The following is a 16,617-nucleotide window of genomic DNA, read 5'->3' on the forward strand; positions in this document are numbered from 1 at the left end:
TGGTAGCCACTTCATCCTGGCCCTGTGGTGTGGTATTGTAGGCAAATGTCACAGACAAGCCCTGCTGCTCTGAGGAAAGGAGGAAGTGTCCTGCATTTGTGACAACCCTTTGGCCTCTAAAGAGGGTCCACAGTCCAGCCCCACCTTTCATCTGTAGCTCAAGAAAGGACCCAGATTGAATAATGTCTTAGACAAAGTCTCAACCAGAATGATTTAGGCAAGCCTCAGACCTTCCAGATTAGCCTAGCTCTGTTTGAAGTACCCTGCTCCAATCTTCCAATAGCCAGGGCCAGTAGACAAGGCCAAGAAGGCTCGGGAAACCTGGAAGAAGTGGGTCAGCTGTGAACACACTCCTCCCTGGGCTGTTCCTCCCTCCTCTCCTCTCCACTTGCCCCCAAAATAGCTCCCTGAGCTTCACGGCCAAGACCCTCCCACGTCCGGGGAGGCGTGGCATGCTGCCCTGAGCCAGGCTTTAAATCCCCTCACAGCTGGGGGGCAGCTCCACTCCCTGGTTGGAGGCACCGAAGCCATCATCTGCCCTGTTCGGCCCACCCTCCCGCAGCCATGTCCAGGCCTCTTTCAGACCAGGATAAGAGAAAGCAAATCAGTGTTCGTGGCCTAGCTGGCGTGGAAAATGTGTCTGACCTGAAAAAGAACTTCAACCGCCACCTACATTTCACCCTGGTCAAGGATCGCAATGTGGCCACTCCGAGAGATTACTATTTCGCACTGGCTCACACCGTGCGGGACCACCTCGTGGGACGCTGGATCCGCACACAGCAGCATTACTACGAAAAGGACCCCAAGGTGCTTCAGGAGGGGACACCCTGGGTGGGAAATTAGCTGGGAGTAGGGCCTGGCAGAGACCTGAGATATCTCAAGCAAGTTGTAGTCCCTTCCTGAGGCCCAAGTTTCCTACAGCAAAATAAGTTGCTGTTTTAGGAATCTGGGATTGGGGGATCTAGGGGTGCTGGACAGAAATACTGATGAGGGAGACCTAAGGGTGCTCAGAGTAGGCAGGCTACACATGTGTCAGACATGGTTGGAGGGGCTGCTGGTGAGCAGGAAATGTATACCCCTGTGGCCCAATTTGGACCTGGCATAGAAGGACATGTCATCAAATGTATGCATAGCACGCTCTGCTTGTGCCACAGGCAGGGCAAAGCTGGGGCAGCTGGTGTGGCAGGTATCAAGTATCCGGTAGGGTCATTCGTAAATGTCAGGAACCTAACACCCCCAACCGGAGTGGGGGAGGGCCAGGGGGACCCAGGAAATGGGGAGACAGTGCCTTCAGCATCTTCATGCTTCTGCTCATCTCCTGACTGAGGCTTAGGGGTGAAGGGGAACAGCACGGCAGGCATGGACAGAAGGCAGTTCCAGCCCTGAGTCACCATGTGACCTTGAAAATGACTCTTTCCTCTGGGCCTTTACAATGTCTTCTTGGGGAGCACTCAGAGCTGCTTCTCAATGTCCTGACTTCCTGATGGGCTACACTAGGAGGGGTATGTACCTCAAAAGGGGTTCCCGCTTCTCACAATCACCTTAATCCCGGAGATAGGCCTGGCCAGCCTTATACTCTAGGAGAGGAAACAGACCTTTCAAAGGAATACAGTGACCAACACCTTTCCTTTCTGTTGGGCCCTGAAGTCTGAAATAGCTACTCTGAGCAGGCAGAAAGGACCCAGTGGGTGACAGAGATGAGATATGCTGGGGCCTGGGGGTAGAGCAGGAGGGTGAGCGGTCAGATCCAGCCGTTCCTGCCTGAATGTCAGTGGGGTGGTCCTGATCCCTCTTCCGTTTGCCTGTCTCTGGGCAGAGGATCTACTACCTGTCTTTGGAGTTCTACATGGGGAGGACACTGCAGAACACCATGGTGAACCTGGCCTTGGAGAATGCCTGCGATGAGGCCACCTACCAGGTTGGAGAAGCTCTTAAGGTTGGGGGTGGTACTTAGGCTGGCACTTGGGCCTGATGGCTGCCACCCCTTCCTTCCCTTAGCTGGGTCTGGACATGGAGGAGCTGGAGGAGATCGAGGAGGATGCAGGGTTGGGCAATGGAGGCCTGGGACGCCTGGCAGGTGAGTACATAGCTTGTGGGGGTTGGTCAGAGGGGTTTCTTACGTTGAATCCCTGATGCCAACTTCCCTGAACTCGTAGCTTGCTTCCTGGACTCCATGGCTACACTGGGGCTAGCTGCCTATGGCTACGGGATCCGCTATGAGTTTGGGATTTTTAATCAGAAGATCTGTGGGGGCTGGCAGGTAAGCCACCTAGTCCCCAACCTTGTGATAGAGAGGTTCACCATTGGGTCATCCATCTGTGGATAGGTTCAGATCCCACCCCAACTCCTTAGATAAACATCCCTTTCTCTTGACCCTTGCTTCAAAGCCTGGTGACCCCTGTGGCCAACCCCTGTGGAATGACTGGGACATACCATGTCCTGCTGGACGCTCCACCTTAACCCACTACTCACAGTATGTGAGGACCTGGAGCTCATGTCACCTATGTTCTCCCCAATCGTGTAGATGGAAGAAGCTGATGACTGGCTTCGCTATGGCAACCCCTGGGAGAAGGCCCGCCCAGAGTTCACGCTGCCTGTGCACTTCTACGGTCGAGTGGAGCACACCAGTCAGGGTGCCAAGTGGGTGGACACACAGGTGAAGATGAATAGAGCCACAGGTTCTGGGGTGGGGGACTCAGTGAGAGGCAGAAAGGAGGAGGGATCCCCGAGAAAATAGGACACAGGAAAAGAGGTGGGAGGGTACTGAACCCCCTGCCATTTTACAAAGGTGGACACTGAGGCTCAGATATGTCAAGAGAGTTACTGGAGGCCACACAGCCAGAGTGGGGAGACACCAGCCAGGGTTATCCGGGAGAGCAGGCAAACTTCAACCCTGGAAGGAGGAGTGAAATACCTCTCCTCCAGCAGCACTGCACCCTGGCTAGCTCCTTTCCTCCACGCAAGACTTAGCAGGGTGATTGTTGTCATCTCTGCATACCTGCGCTGGGGACTTGAGGAAGGCAACGGGCCCCAGAGGGAGGCAGGAAAGAAAATGGGGCCTCTTGGGTAGAACCGGCATGCTCGAAGCCACACAAGTCAAGGGAGTCTGAAAGGCCACCTGGCTGTCCAGTCAGTCTCCTCCAGGGCTGCATGAGAACCCCGAGACCTCGGAAATGGTGTTTATTGCTCTTTCACCTCTGCCTGGGTCTAGTCAGGGCTACGGCAGCACATGCCGGGTGCCCCAGGCAGTCCGGCACATTTAGCTCTGGCTGAAAAGTTGCAGACCTGACTCCCTCTGGCTTTCAACCTGCTGTCTGTGCAGACAGTCCCTCTGTCTCTCTCACCTGCATTCATCTCTGCCCCACCAAGGGTGTTACTTGGTGTCTGGGAGGGAAGGTGAGACCCCATATAGGACTCCCCTGGAGGTGCCACTGGCATTGTGGTAGCTGGCGGTTTTGTGTAGCAAATTGGTACTTACAGATCATGGGAGGTAGGTTGGCTGGCATAGGTTACTGCTAAGTAGCCCAGTGGCTACCTAGATGTAAGACCTCTGGATAGAATTGACCAATGTGTAATCTTCATCCTGAACCCAAGATCCCCCAGTGCTCTCCTGAGTCCATTGTGGTCTCACTTGATCAGGCCAGGATGTGGAGCAGCCACCAACAGAGACTCACTGTGGCTTCTGTATTTGTCACTCTCCCTTCCCATAATCCTCATGACAGTCCAAGGAGGCAGGTGTTGGGATTTCCTGGGGGGATGCTGGAGAGGCCTTATTTAGTTTCTCACTGCAGGGCTGAGGACTGAGAGGCCCTCACGCCTGTATTGCACAACTGAGCTATATAATCCTTAGCCCTTTTTAAATTTTTTTTCTTGACAAGGGCCCCACTACATTATCCAGACTGGTCTTGAACTCACCCAGTAACCTAGGCAAGCCTTGAACTTATGATCCTCTGGCCTTAGCTTCTCCAGTGGTTGGGATTCCAGGCTGTCCTGGAATCTTATAGATGAGGCTCATAGAGGTTCCACGACTTGCTTCTAGGACTCCAGCTAGTAAGCCTCACTGGGGGAACTGTAGTCTGCCTTGGGCATTGGCAGAGTTCAGTGACAGCAATTTGAACTTCAGCTCTTGGTGGGGGAGGCCCCACAAACCAGACTCAGGTACTCTTCAGGGTTGAACCCTGACAGCCTGTGCAGCTTCTGACCCGGTTGCCCCCTGTAGGTAGTGTTGGCTATGCCCTATGACACTCCTGTGCCTGGCTATCGAAACAACGTTGTCAACACCATGCGCCTCTGGTCGGCCAAGGCACCTAATGACTTCAACCTCAAGGACTGTGAGTCCCTCTGCTGGTAGCTGGCAGCCCTTGTTACCCCTGCTTGGCCCATGCCCAGCCCCAGTCTCATTCTGACCCACTCTGTCCCACAGTCAACGTTGGCGGCTACATCCAGGCCGTGCTGGACCGAAACCTGGCTGAGAACATCTCACGTGTTTTGTACCCCAATGATAACGTGCGTTGCCCTTCAAACTGGAGACTGGAAGCCCAAAACCTTGGGGAGACACAGGGGAGCTAGGGGACCTTGGCATCAATCCTACTCCTTTATTGCTGTCCCTGTGTGTCCTATCAAGTCCTTTGAGCCCTGAGGGAGGGGTTGGGTATGACATTTCCTGAGAGCTGTTTTACCTGAGGAACCCTCACAGGACTCCTGGTTCATCTATGTCTTTCTGATACTGTCTGCTATAGTTTACTTGGTGGGGCAAAGACCCCTGGGTCCAGAAGGTGGGGACAATTTAGGGTTCTGGGACATTGTGTGGTAGGGGGCTCTCCTGGTCACACACACAGTAGTTTGGGGCCCAGCCCCTGCCATCTCAACTGCACTCTGCCTTGCACCTTAGTTCTTTGAAGGGAAGGAATTGCGGCTGAAGCAGGAGTACTTTGTGGTGGCCGCCACCCTCCAGGACATCATTCGCCGTTTCAAGTCCTCCAAGTTTGGCTGCCGTGATCCTGTGCGCACAAACTTTGATGCTTTCCCTGATAAGGTAGCATGCTGGCCTGAAGGCCTTTGTCTCCCTCTCTCGAGTCCCATGGCCTCCTCCTTCCAGCCTCAATTCACAGATGAGCGGAGGCTGGGAGTGCAATGGCTCCGCTCAGGATCTTCAGGCTCCGGGGAAACCAGCCAGCTGCCACCGTGCCTAGTCCCAGCCCAGCCACAGAACTTCATCTGGCCTTTTGGGGACTCTGAAGGGGCAAAGAGCATTCACAACCCATCCTAACTTGCCGCTCCTTCCCACAGGTGGCCATCCAGCTCAACGACACCCACCCTTCTTTGGCCATCCCTGAACTGATGAGGATTCTGGTGGACCTGGAACGACTGGACTGGGACAAGGTGGGTATCAGCCACTTCACCCTTACAGGATCCACTCTGTCCCAGGGTCTCCTTACTAGTGTGAGGTGGAAGGTCAGCAGGGCACTGAACAAGTACTGTTGGACCAGAGAGCTCGCTGAAACCCGGCTGGGCCCTGGGGGTAGCCATACATTGCACAGCGGGTGGAGAACATCTGTCCTCACTTACTGCATTATATGCCAGGCCTGGGATGTGACAGTGAAGACCTGTGCCTACACCAACCACACAGTGCTGCCTGAAGCCCTGGAGCGCTGGCCAGTGCACCTCATGGAGACACTGCTTCCCCGCCATCTGCAGATCATTTATGAGATCAACCAGCGTTTCCTTAATGTGAGCTGGGGTGGCATGATAGAGGGTCCCCAGCCTTGACGTCAGGAAGCCTATGGGCTGAGTCTGTGGGGTTGAGGGAGGGGAGCTAGAGACTAATCCTGGCCGGAATCCTGATCTCAGCTCTGGGCTCTTTCGGGGCACAGCGGGTGGCGGCCGCATTCCCTGGGGACGTAGATAGGCTGCGGCGCATGTCACTCGTGGAGGAAGGAGCGGTGAAACGCATCAACATGGCACACTTGTGCATTGCTGGTTCCCACGCAGTCAACGGTGTGGCTCGCATCCATTCGGAGATCCTCAAGAAAACCATGTAAGCCTCTCCATAAACACCCACTCCCCCAGCAGCATCATGCTTCCGCTGCGTATAGGCCCCGCCCCCTCACCTGACACCAGCCAGGATTTCCTGGGCAGACCCAGGAAACGTTGAGCCCTTTCGCCCACCTCACGGTTGACCCATTCTTAGAACACACTAGCCGCTTTCCAATACAATCCTGCCCCAGATGACCCCCTCTTACAAACAGAACCCCTACCTGCCCCAGGTCAGCACCTGCATCCAAGCCTCTTTCAGGAAAAAAAAAACTAAAGTGGGGAGCCAGGTAGGAGGGCGCTTCAGAGGTTAATGGTGACCCTCAGCCCATCCCAACCTGCAGCTTCAAGGACTTTTATGAGCTGGAGCCTCACAAGTTCCAGAACAAGACCAATGGCATCACCCCTCGGCGCTGGTTGGTTCTGTGTAACCCTGGGCTGGCAGAGGTCATTGCTGAGGTGAGAGATCACAGTGTGGCTGATAGGACCAATGTAGGTCACTACCAGATAGTCAAGTGGGTAACCTATACAGTGGCCTCAGCTGAGGGTTGCAATCCTGTGCTGTGTTCCCAAGGCTGGCATCCACTTGGAGGAAGGGGCACTGCTTTCTTACTTGAAAGAGCTTGCCCTCTGGCTAATAGATGACCTGGCTACATAGAGGCCAACCTCCTAGAGTCACAGTCTAATGGAAAGTGTTGTCACGTCTGAAGGGAGTCTGCAAAGGGGCAGAGGTTTGGTGGGGAGGCTGGACCAGGTCATGCCAACAGAAGTAAAGGCCAAAGGTCAGGAGACCTGCTGGGGTCTGGCAGAGCAGTCATCCAAGGGCTCAGTGTTAGTGCAGGACAAAGATGGGTGTATTCGCATTCCTTTGGCTAGGAGGCTTTGGGAAGAGAAGTCCAAGGTGGAAGGGTCTAGTTCCTGGAGGAGTGAGGCCAGGATGGGGTGTTCTTGGCTGAAAGCTGTCTTCCTGCAGCGCATCGGTGAGGAGTACATCTCGGATCTGGACCAGCTACGCAAGCTGCTCTCCTATGTGGATGATGAAGCCTTTATCCGTGATGTGGCCAAAGTGAAACAGGTGGGGGGGGGGGTCCTGCAACCTGGGACTCCTGCCTCAGGGCTAGCATCTGGAGAGGACAGGAAGGGGCCTGATGGCTGGGTCAGGAGAGGCCAGTAGAGTCCATCTCTCTGATTAGACTGTCCGTGGTGGGAGGCTACCTGCTATCATTGAGAGAATGCAGCACTGATCAATAATGCCTGCCTTGGTGCAGGAGCTGAGGGAGGTGGCAGCAGGCGAGCTTCGGAGCATCTGTTTTCCTGGGTCTATGTGAGGGGAAACAGTGAGATCGTAAGGGTTTTTTTGGAGCTGAAGCGACACTGATGAGGCCTCTGCCTCTTCAATCTGTAGGAAAACAAGTTGAAATTCTCTGCGTACCTGGAGAGGGAATACAAAGTCCACATCAACCCCAACTCCCTCTTCGACGTCCAGGTGAAGAGGATTCATGAGTATAAACGCCAGCTTCTCAATTGCCTTCACATCATCACCTTGTATAACCGTGAGTGGCTGGGGCCGGGACTGGCTCTCTCAGAGCACCACCAGTGGCTAGATCAGCACCTTCTGGGGGGCTGGTGACTACCCTTAGATGATACGGTGTCACTCCCACATCTTAGTTTCATTTCCTGTTGCTGTCATAAGATTTTTTCCAACCAAAGCACTTAAGGAAAAAGGGGTTTAATATGGCTCAGCACTCCCGACTGCAGCCTGTCCCTGTGGGTAGATCAAGGCAGCAGGAACATGCCATCTTCAGTCGAGAGCAGAGAATCGGATCACGCCAGTTGCTCCCCCACCCCTTTCTGAGGCAGGATCTCCCTACATAGCCTCAGCTTGTCTGGAACTGTGTAGACCAGGGTCCTTGAGCTCCCAGAGATCTGTCTGTCTTTCTGCCTTCTGAGTGCTGGTGCTGAAGGCATGCACTGTCATGTCAGATCCTCGGTTCTTACATAACTTTTTTAACATTTACTTATTTATTGCGTGTTGCGTGTGTATATGTGTGCATGCCATGACACATTGCAACCATGGAGGATAACTTTCTTTCTTTTTTTAACATTTATTTATTTATTTATTTATTTATTTATTTATTTTGTATACATCTTACAGCTTTCTGCCTGCATGTATGCCTGCAGGCCAGAAGAGGGCACCAGACCTGATTATAGATGGTTGTGAGCCACCATGTGGTTGCTGGGAATTGAACTCAGGACCTCTGGAAGAGCAGTTGGTGCTCTTAACCTCTGAGCCATCTCTCCAGCCCGAGGATAACTTTCAAGAGTTAGTTCTCTCCTTCTACCCTGTGCGTTCCAGGGTTTGAACTCAGGTCATCAGACTTGGCAGCCAGTGCCTTGATTGCCAAACCGTCTTGCTGGTCCTGCTTTCTCCACTCTCACACAGCACAGAATATGCTCCTTAGGGATAAGTGACACCCCTCCATTAATCTAATCGAGACGATGACCCCTTACCGACATGGCCTCCCCTGCACCCCACCAGCTGATTCTAGATTTTGTCAAGTTGACAGCATTAACCATCCCATCCCACACCACAGAACAAACGGAGGCTCAGTGAAGGAGACACATGACAGACACAGAGCAAAGCGATCAACCCATGCTCGCACTGTCCCTGTCCCAGCCCTGGCCTTGGCTGCCTGTGTTGTTAAGCACCCAGGCCTGATGTTTCTCTTCTCTACAGGCATCAAAAGGGAGCCCAATAGGTTCATGGTGCCAAGGACTATCATGATTGGAGGCAAGGTGAGAAACCTAGGGCAGATTGCCCCTGGGCCTTGAACATAGGCCTGGGCGGTCACAAGACAAAGCTGGGGGAAGAAGGGTGAAAGTCTGACCCCAGACTGTCCCGCAGGCTGCACCCGGGTACCACATGGCTAAGATGATCATCAAGCTTATCACCGCCATTGGGGATGTGGTCAACCACGACCCTGCGGTGGGAGACCGCCTCCGAGTGATCTTCCTGGAGAACTACCGAGTCTCACTGGCTGAGAAAGGTGGGTGCTGCAGTGGCTGCATAGGAGCTCTGACTAGTTCAGTGCCCGATTAGGCGTTAGCCATCTTTTCCTGGCTTGTGGTTAGGGTAAAGAAGAAATTGGAGGAGCTGGAGAGATGGCTGAGTGGTTAAGAGCACTGGTTGTTCTTTCAGATGATCTGGGGTTGATTCCCAGCACCCACGTGGCCGTTTATAGTCTTCTGTAACTGTGGTCTTAGGAGATCTGATGCCCTCTTCTGGCCACTGCAGGCACTGTGTGCAGGTAGTACATATACATACAGGCAAAATGCCCCATCCGTACAAAATAAAATAAAAATTAATTAAAAAATAAAATGGCATTTAAAAATGACTCAGGAAGACCACACACACACACACACACACACACACACACACAAATATACACACACATACACACACACACACACACACACACACACACAAACAAACACACGCACACCATACATGTACAAGGAAACCAAACAAAACCTGAAAAAAACTATATCAATGGAAAGATCACAAGATCACACAGTGAGTTTAAGGCCAGCCTGGTGCACACAGGGAGTTCCAGGGTTCCAGGTTAGCTGGGGCTATATGATGAAGCCCAGAGTCAAAGAAGAAAAACAGTAGAGGGACAGGTCCAGGTTAGAATCTATAAAAGGCTGGGTTGAGGATGAGAGACTTGGGTGGGAAACTCTCATAGGTTGGTGCAGAGAGGTCTCTGAATCTGTCTGGGCCTAATTCAGCCAGGCAGGGCTCTTCCTGGGGCTGACCTTGTGCTTCTCCTGCCACCCTGCAGTTATTCCCGCTGCTGACCTCTCAGAGCAGATCTCCACCGCGGGCACTGAGGCCTCAGGCACTGGCAACATGAAGTTCATGCTCAACGGGGCTCTGACCATCGGCACCATGGATGGTGCCAACGTGGAGATGGCAGAGGAGGCTGGGGAAGATAACTTCTTCATCTTCGGCATGCGGGTGGAGGACGTGGAAAGGCTGGACCAGAGAGGGTATGGGGTCAGGAGTGCCAGAGTGAATGGCTACAGTCAAGAGGCATGCTGGGAGAGACTGACTGGCCTGTGTAACATCTCAGTTATGGTTGCCGAGACACTTGGAAACTAGAGGGGAGCTTGTGGCAAACAAGGTTAAAGAAGAGAAAAAAGGGAGTAACAGAAGGAGAGGGAAAGAAAGTTGAAATTTAATACCATTGTGAAATTGGAGGTAAAATTAAATCATTAGCCTCCTGGACACTGCAGCAGAAAGGGGCAAAGACTTAATAGTGATAAAGTGACACTTCAAAGGAAACACTTTCCTGGCATTACTGTTTTGTTTGTTTGCTTTTTTTTTATTTTTAAAGATTTATTCATTTATTATATATAAATACACTGTAGCTGTCTTCAGATACACCAGAAGAGGGAATCGGATCTCTTTACAGATGGTTGTGAGCCACCATGTGGTTGCTGGGAATTGAACTCATGACCTCTGGAAGAGCAGTCGGGTGCTCTTAACCACTGAGCCATCTCTCCAGCCCCTGTTTGTTTGCTTTTTAAGACTGGTTTTCTCTGTGTAGCTCTGGCTGTCCTGGAACTTTTTCTATAGACCAGGCTGCCCTCTTCTTTTTTTTTTTTTTTTTTAAAGGTTTATTTTATGTATATTAGTACACGGTTGCTGTCTTCAGACACACCAGAAGAGGGCATCGAATTCCATTACAAATGGTTGTGAGCCATCATGTGGTTGCTGGGAATTGAACCGAGGACCTCTGGAAGAGCAGTCAGTGCTCTTAACCGCTAAGCCATTTCTCCAGCCCCAGGCTAACCTCTTCATATTTTAGATTTACTTGTTTTATTTTTATATGTATTTATTTTATTATGTCTGTGTACCACATACATGTCTCTTGTCTATGGAGGTTAGAGGGATCAGATCCTCTAGAACTCAAATTAAAGGTGATTGTGAGATGCTGTTGGGAACCTGGGTCCCCGGCAAGAACATCAAGTGCTCTTAGCCACTGGGCCATCTTACCAGCTCAAATGTGATTTTTTTCTTTTAAAATTTACTTTTGTTATTTTTAAGTGTATGTGTGGGGATCTATGTGAGTGAATGCCACATGTGTGCAAAGGCTAGAAGATGTAGAATCTCCTGAGGCTGGAGTTACAGATGGCTCTGAGCTGCTTGCTGTGGATGCTGGGACAGAACTCAGGTCCTTTGGAATAGCAGCAAACACTCTTAACCATTAAGCCATCTCTCTAGTCTCCCACTGTGAAATTTTTAAATAAAAATACTTGGGTGCCATTTAAACCACATAAAAAGCCAAATGTGGCCCCAGCTCTGGGTAGAGGAAGGAGACCAGGCAGCTGCTTTGATTCCTTGACAAGCTCCAGGTTGGTGAGAGACCAGTGAGAGACCCTGCCTCAAAAATGCAAGAGACTTGATGAACACCTAAAGTTGACCTCTGGCCTCACACACATGCATAGGTGCGCGCGCGCGCACACACACACACACACACACACACACACACACACACACACACACACACACACTATGGTCATTAACTGGAAAAATACAAGGCTGGGGGAGATGGCTCAATAGATAGTGTTTGCCATGAGGACCAAAGGTTGGATTCCCAGCATCCACATAAAAGCCAGGCATAGCAAAGGCAGGAAAACCCCCAAAGCAAGCCTGCCAGCTAGAACAGCTGAATCAGCTACCTCAGAGTTCCGTGAGAGACTATGCCCAGGATATTAAAGACAACTATTGTCTGCCTCTGGGTACACATACACATGCATGCATGTGCGCACGCACACACACACACACATACTACACACACACACACACACTCACTCACGTTCGCACACACAGGTCCACACACATATCACAAACAAAAATGAGAGATACAGAACATCAAAGAAAATGATTGGTACCAGGCGTTGGTGGTACACAGCTTTAATCCCAGCATTCAAAGGCAGAGAGGCAGGGTCCTCTCTGTGAGTTTGAGGCCAGCCTGGTCTATATACAGAGCAAGTTCTAAGACAAGCAGGGCTACATGAGAAACCCTATCTCCAAAACCAAAACCCAAAAGCCTGGCATCTGTAATCCATGCCTCACACAGCTCTGGACGGCCCTGAACTCCTCTCCTCTGGCTTCCACCCCTGAGTGCTGGGGTTACAAATGTGTACCACAACACCAGGCTGCCAAGTTTGTAAATGTTTAAGTAGTGCTCTGTGCTGCAGGCAAGCTATATATGTTTACAGATGTTTTTAAACTTATGTGTATGAGTGTTCTACCTGCATATGAGTCCTATGCCATGGGGCCAGAGTTGGATCTCCCAGGGCAGGAGTTACAGTTGTGAACTGTCCTGTGGGTAATGGGAATTGAACCCTGGTCTCTTGGAAGACCAACTTTTAGTGGCTGAAGCATCTCTCTAGCTCCCAGCCAAGCTAGATTGTAACCAATTCTAAACCCCAGGGCATTAAAATGGAACTGTCTTAAATGGTATTGCAGGAAGCAAACTTTTCAATCAGGGCCCAGTTGTTTGATTATTACATTGAGAATTTTTAGGGGAGCCAGATAGTTGTAGCTTATGCCTTTAGTCCTAGTACTTGGGAGGCAGAGGCAGAAAGTTGCTGTTGAGTTCAAGGCCAGCCTGGTCTACACAGCAAGTTCCAGAATATCTAGACCTATACAATGAAACCCTAGCTCAAAAAGAGAAAAAAACAAAAAGATATTAGGTTACTATCCAGTCCACTGCTTTATGTAGTGGGCAAAACAAGCTTTTTTTTTTTTTTTTTCCTGGCTGTCCTGGAACTCACTCTGTAGATCTGCCTGCTTCTGCCTCCTGACTGCTGGGATTAAAGTGTGTGTGTGTGTGTGTGTGTGTGTGTGTGTGTGTGTGTGTGTGTGTGTGTGTTAACTATTTATTTTATGTATATGAGTACACTGTAGCTGTCTTGTGGTTGCTGGGAATTGAACTCAGGAACTCTGGAAGAGCAGTCAGTGCTCTTGACCTCTGAGCCATCTCTCCAGCCCAAAGGTATGGTTTTTAAGAAGAGGTGAGGGTGAGTTTGGGATATATACTAGAAGGTAAATAGTTGTGGACCAAAAAGTTCTTGGGCCAGGCATATGGCTCAGGAGATAAGAGTGCTTGTGGTACAAGTCTGATGACCTGAACTCACGCAGAAGCATAGCACAAGTGTGTGAAATCCCAACAAGCTGGGAAAGGGAGGCACAGATGTGAGGCGGAGACTCAGAGGCTGGCAGGCTGGCTGACCTGTCTTACACAGTATCAGAGACCCTGTCTCAGAAACAAGAAAGAAAGGTAGGGAAGAGCCTCTGAAACTTGTCCTTCCTGGCGAGGCATGCTCACGCCCCCACACAGAGACAAAAATGTGAGAGTTCCTAAGTCTCTGGCACAGAGTTTCAAATGCTTCTGGAAGGTTGGTACCAGTTTACACTTCCACCAACAGCTTCAGAGAGCTGGCTGGCATTTACCGCTGAAAGAGCTTTTTCCTAGAAATTTCAGACTTTGAATGGGGCATGGTGGTGCCCACCTTTAACTCTGGAGGCAGAGGCAGGCGAAACTCTGTGAGTCTGAAGCCATCCTGATCTACATGGAGAGTTCTAGGCCAGACAGGGCAATGTGGTAAGACCTTGCCTCAGAAAAAAAAGAAGGAAAGGAAAACAGACAAATAAAAGAAACCTCAGATTTTGTTTTCCTGGGCCCTAAGGTGCATTGAATGAGATCTGGGATGTTCAAGACCAGAGTCCAATCTGGTCAATCTGACTGCAGAGGACAGGGTAGTGTGTGAGTGTGGAGACTGCACAGGCAAGGAAAGTCACAAAGCAGGGCAGTGCAGGGGTTGGATGGATGCTACCTTGAAAGTAAAGCGGGCACCAGCCTGTAATGAGCTCGTTCTCATTGTGGGAGTTTAGAGGCCACACCCGAGGATTCGCCTGTGAGGTGGGTTTGGGACAGTGGAAAAAGCTGCATGGAGGGTTTTGTTTTGTTTTGTGGTGGAGCTGGGGATGGAAGCCAGGGCCCTTCGCATACCAGGCAGGCACTCCGCCTGACTTCTAAGCACTTGGAAGATGGGTCCTTTCTTCGGAGTCTTGAGAACCAAGATTTTGTGTTTCCTTTGTTTTGAAATTAGGGGTGTATGTTTGTGTGTATGTATGTGCACTGAGCCATCTCCCCAGCCCTGGATTTGTCTTTTGTCTTCTCTGAGCCTGAGTGTTTCTAACTACGAAGTGGGTGGAGAGAAGCTAACGTGGAGAGAAGCTAACGTGGATTGGAGCTGGGGAGGCCCTGTGCCTCAGGTCTTCCCAGCTTTTCTCCGGGAGGCTGGGGACCCCTTTGCAGGGAGCTGACCACAGACATGCTCTGGCAGGTACAATGCCCAGGAATACTACGACCGGATTCCTGAGCTTCGGCAGATCATCGAACAGTTAAGCAGTGGCTTCTTCTCCCCTAAACAGCCTGACCTGTTCAAGGACATCGTCAACATGCTCATGCACCATGACCGGTGAGCTGGCTGACTAGGCTGCATGGAGGCTCGTGGATGAGCAGGGCTTGGGTGGATGGGGAAGCTGGCTGGGGTTGTGGCTTCATTCACTCCTGCTGCGCCAAGGACTTGGCCTTTGACCTCACAGAGCTCTGGTCTCTCCTTTCTCCTCCAGGTTTAAAGTCTTTGCAGATTATGAGGAATACATTAAATGCCAGGACAAAGTCAGTGAGTTGTACAAGGTGAGGGGTCATCGGCCGGGAGCTGGCAGGGTTTGCCCCTGGCTGGGAATGAGGGAGAGGGGGCCAGCCTGCTGGTAGAACGAACCTAGAGATTCCCTTGCTGTCTACAGAACCCAAGAGAGTGGACACGGATGGTGATCAGGAACATAGCCACCTCTGGCAAGTTTTCCAGTGACCGTACCATTGCCCAGTATGCCCGGGAGATCTGGGGTGTTGAACCTTCTCGTCAGCGCCTGCCAGCCCCAGATGAGAAGATCTGAGCTTCCACACCAGACCCCATACCTGCCTTTGAGTCTGTTTGCAATTCCCGGAATCAGGCCCACTCCAGGGGTTGGGCCCCTGGAATTACATCTCTACCCTCCCCCTTTTGGAAGCCTCTTTTACCAGTCTCTAGGTCCTGATGCCAGTGTGACTAAAGACCCTGCCCTCTTCTTTTCCCTCAACTCCCTACCCCCTTTATTTATGTATGGGGTCTAACCAAGTGCACCCACTCCCCAATAAATCGACTCTCCATGACCTTCCTTACTCTTCTCTCTGTTGCAAAATATTTTTAGCTCTTGGAGAGCTTTACAGCTGCTGCGCAATCATCTCCTTACCGCCCCCCCCCCTCCACACACCGCAGCAGGTGCATCCTCTGTGGGGAGAAAGGGGAGGCCCATAGCTGGTGTCTGGGACTTAGTCCCTTTTCCGGTGTCGCCCTCCACGCCTCTCTTCCCAGCGCTCTGTCCATACTAGGTCAGCGGCCAGCTTAGTTGGTCGGGGGCGGGGCGTCCGTCTGGGTGGAGCCCACCGGGTCCGGGAGTCGGTCGGTACTTGGGCCAGATCCTTCCTGACTACGGAGCTTCCACGCTATCTGGGGAGGGTCCAGAGGAGGCTTGGCGCCTTCTTGGCTCCTCCCCTAGCACCGCCCCACTGCGGCGTTTTAGGGTCTCTTAGCAGGTGGCTAAAATAAATTCAAAACCAGGCGAGTGTTAGGGCTTAGGGCGTTCGCAGACCGTTCAGGCGAGAACAGTGGTATATTCCCGGTTCCGGAGAAACTGAGGTCTATAAGGTTCCTCTTCTGAGCCTCACATAACCAGGATTGAAGTGCAGAGGACTGCTTCCCTCGCCCAAGACAAGGAGGGGCAATCTTCGGAAGGGGTTTTGGGGCCCTGGGTTTCACAGTGAGTCTAAACGGCCGGAAACTCTTACCTATCCCTAGGCTAGCTTGTGAGGGACCCCAACTGCTTGTGGCTGCCCCTCCCAAGTTCCTCCTCGCCTGGGCCCATGCTTCCAAGGCTTCCAGTTCTGAAATTGCAAAGCACCTACCCAATTGTAGATGCCCCTTTCTCTCCTGCCCAGTGGGGTGTCCCTCGCCCCATCTCTACATCGAGCCTGGGTCCCCAGGGAGCCGCGTGTTCGTTCGTTCGTTCATTCATTCCTCGCTCTTTGAGGCTCCACTGGACCAAAACCAGCTCACATTCTGTCCCAGCCCCTCCCCCAGGGCATCGCAAGGACTCGCAGCCCCACGCCCGCGACCTCCACCACAACTGGGCCTCTGCTGCCCGCAGGAAGACTCCGGGGCCCGGGCAGGGTGAACCCCGTGGGAACGGTTTGTCTCGAAAACAGGAACCCGGACCAGGGGGCTGGGCGGGGCGCCCCTTCCCCACCGCAGTCCGCTTCCTGCCCCTCCCGGCTTCCTCCGTGCGACACCCAGGCGGGGCGCAGAGCCCGGGGGTGTCGCGGTGGGGGAGGGATGCTGCACGCGATCCCCACGCCACCAGTGGCGCAGCCCCCCGCCCGCGGCTAAACGCTCTGGGGCGGCAGG

At 52.1% G+C, this 16,617-nt stretch overlaps 1 protein-coding gene across 1 annotated transcript; it reads left to right on the forward strand.

Annotated features, from left to right (window-relative positions):
- The first annotated feature begins 517 nt into the window (after positions 1–517).
- Positions 518–15,335, forward strand: Pygm (glycogen phosphorylase, muscle associated). Its single transcript, NM_012638.1, has 20 exons — positions 518–807; positions 1,817–1,918; positions 1,999–2,077; positions 2,157–2,260; positions 2,525–2,656; positions 4,220–4,331; positions 4,424–4,506; positions 4,892–5,035; positions 5,290–5,382; positions 5,584–5,730; positions 5,874–6,037; positions 6,378–6,492; positions 7,007–7,108; positions 7,439–7,586; positions 8,771–8,829; positions 8,939–9,080; positions 9,876–10,083; positions 14,455–14,589; positions 14,744–14,810; positions 14,921–15,335. Exons 1-20 carry the CDS (start codon positions 565–567, stop codon positions 15,068–15,070), a joined length of 2,529 nt encoding a protein of 842 aa, NP_036770.1. The 5' UTR covers positions 518–564; the 3' UTR covers positions 15,071–15,335.
- The last annotated feature ends 1,282 nt before the right edge of the window (positions 15,336–16,617 follow it).

Source organism: Rattus norvegicus, chromosome 1, assembly GCF_021556685.1.
Source record: "Rattus norvegicus strain SHRSP/BbbUtx chromosome 1, alternate assembly SHRSP_T2T, whole genome shotgun sequence".
Classification (NCBI taxonomy): Eukaryota; Metazoa; Chordata; class Mammalia; order Rodentia; family Muridae; genus Rattus; species Rattus norvegicus.

Bases quoted from the DNA above. Each gene is read 5' to 3' on its own strand.
- Pygm (NM_012638.1), top strand. From the start codon at position 565: ATGTCCAGGCCTCTTTCAGACCAGGATAAGAGAAAGCAAATCAGTGTT. The intron at 2,078-2,156 runs GTGAGTACATAG...CTGAACTCGTAG, and splicing joins AGGCCTGGGACGCCTGGCAG to CTTGCTTCCTGGACTCCATG. The intron at 14,811-14,920 runs GTGAGGGGTCAT...TGCTGTCTACAG, and splicing joins AAGTCAGTGAGTTGTACAAG to AACCCAAGAGAGTGGACACG.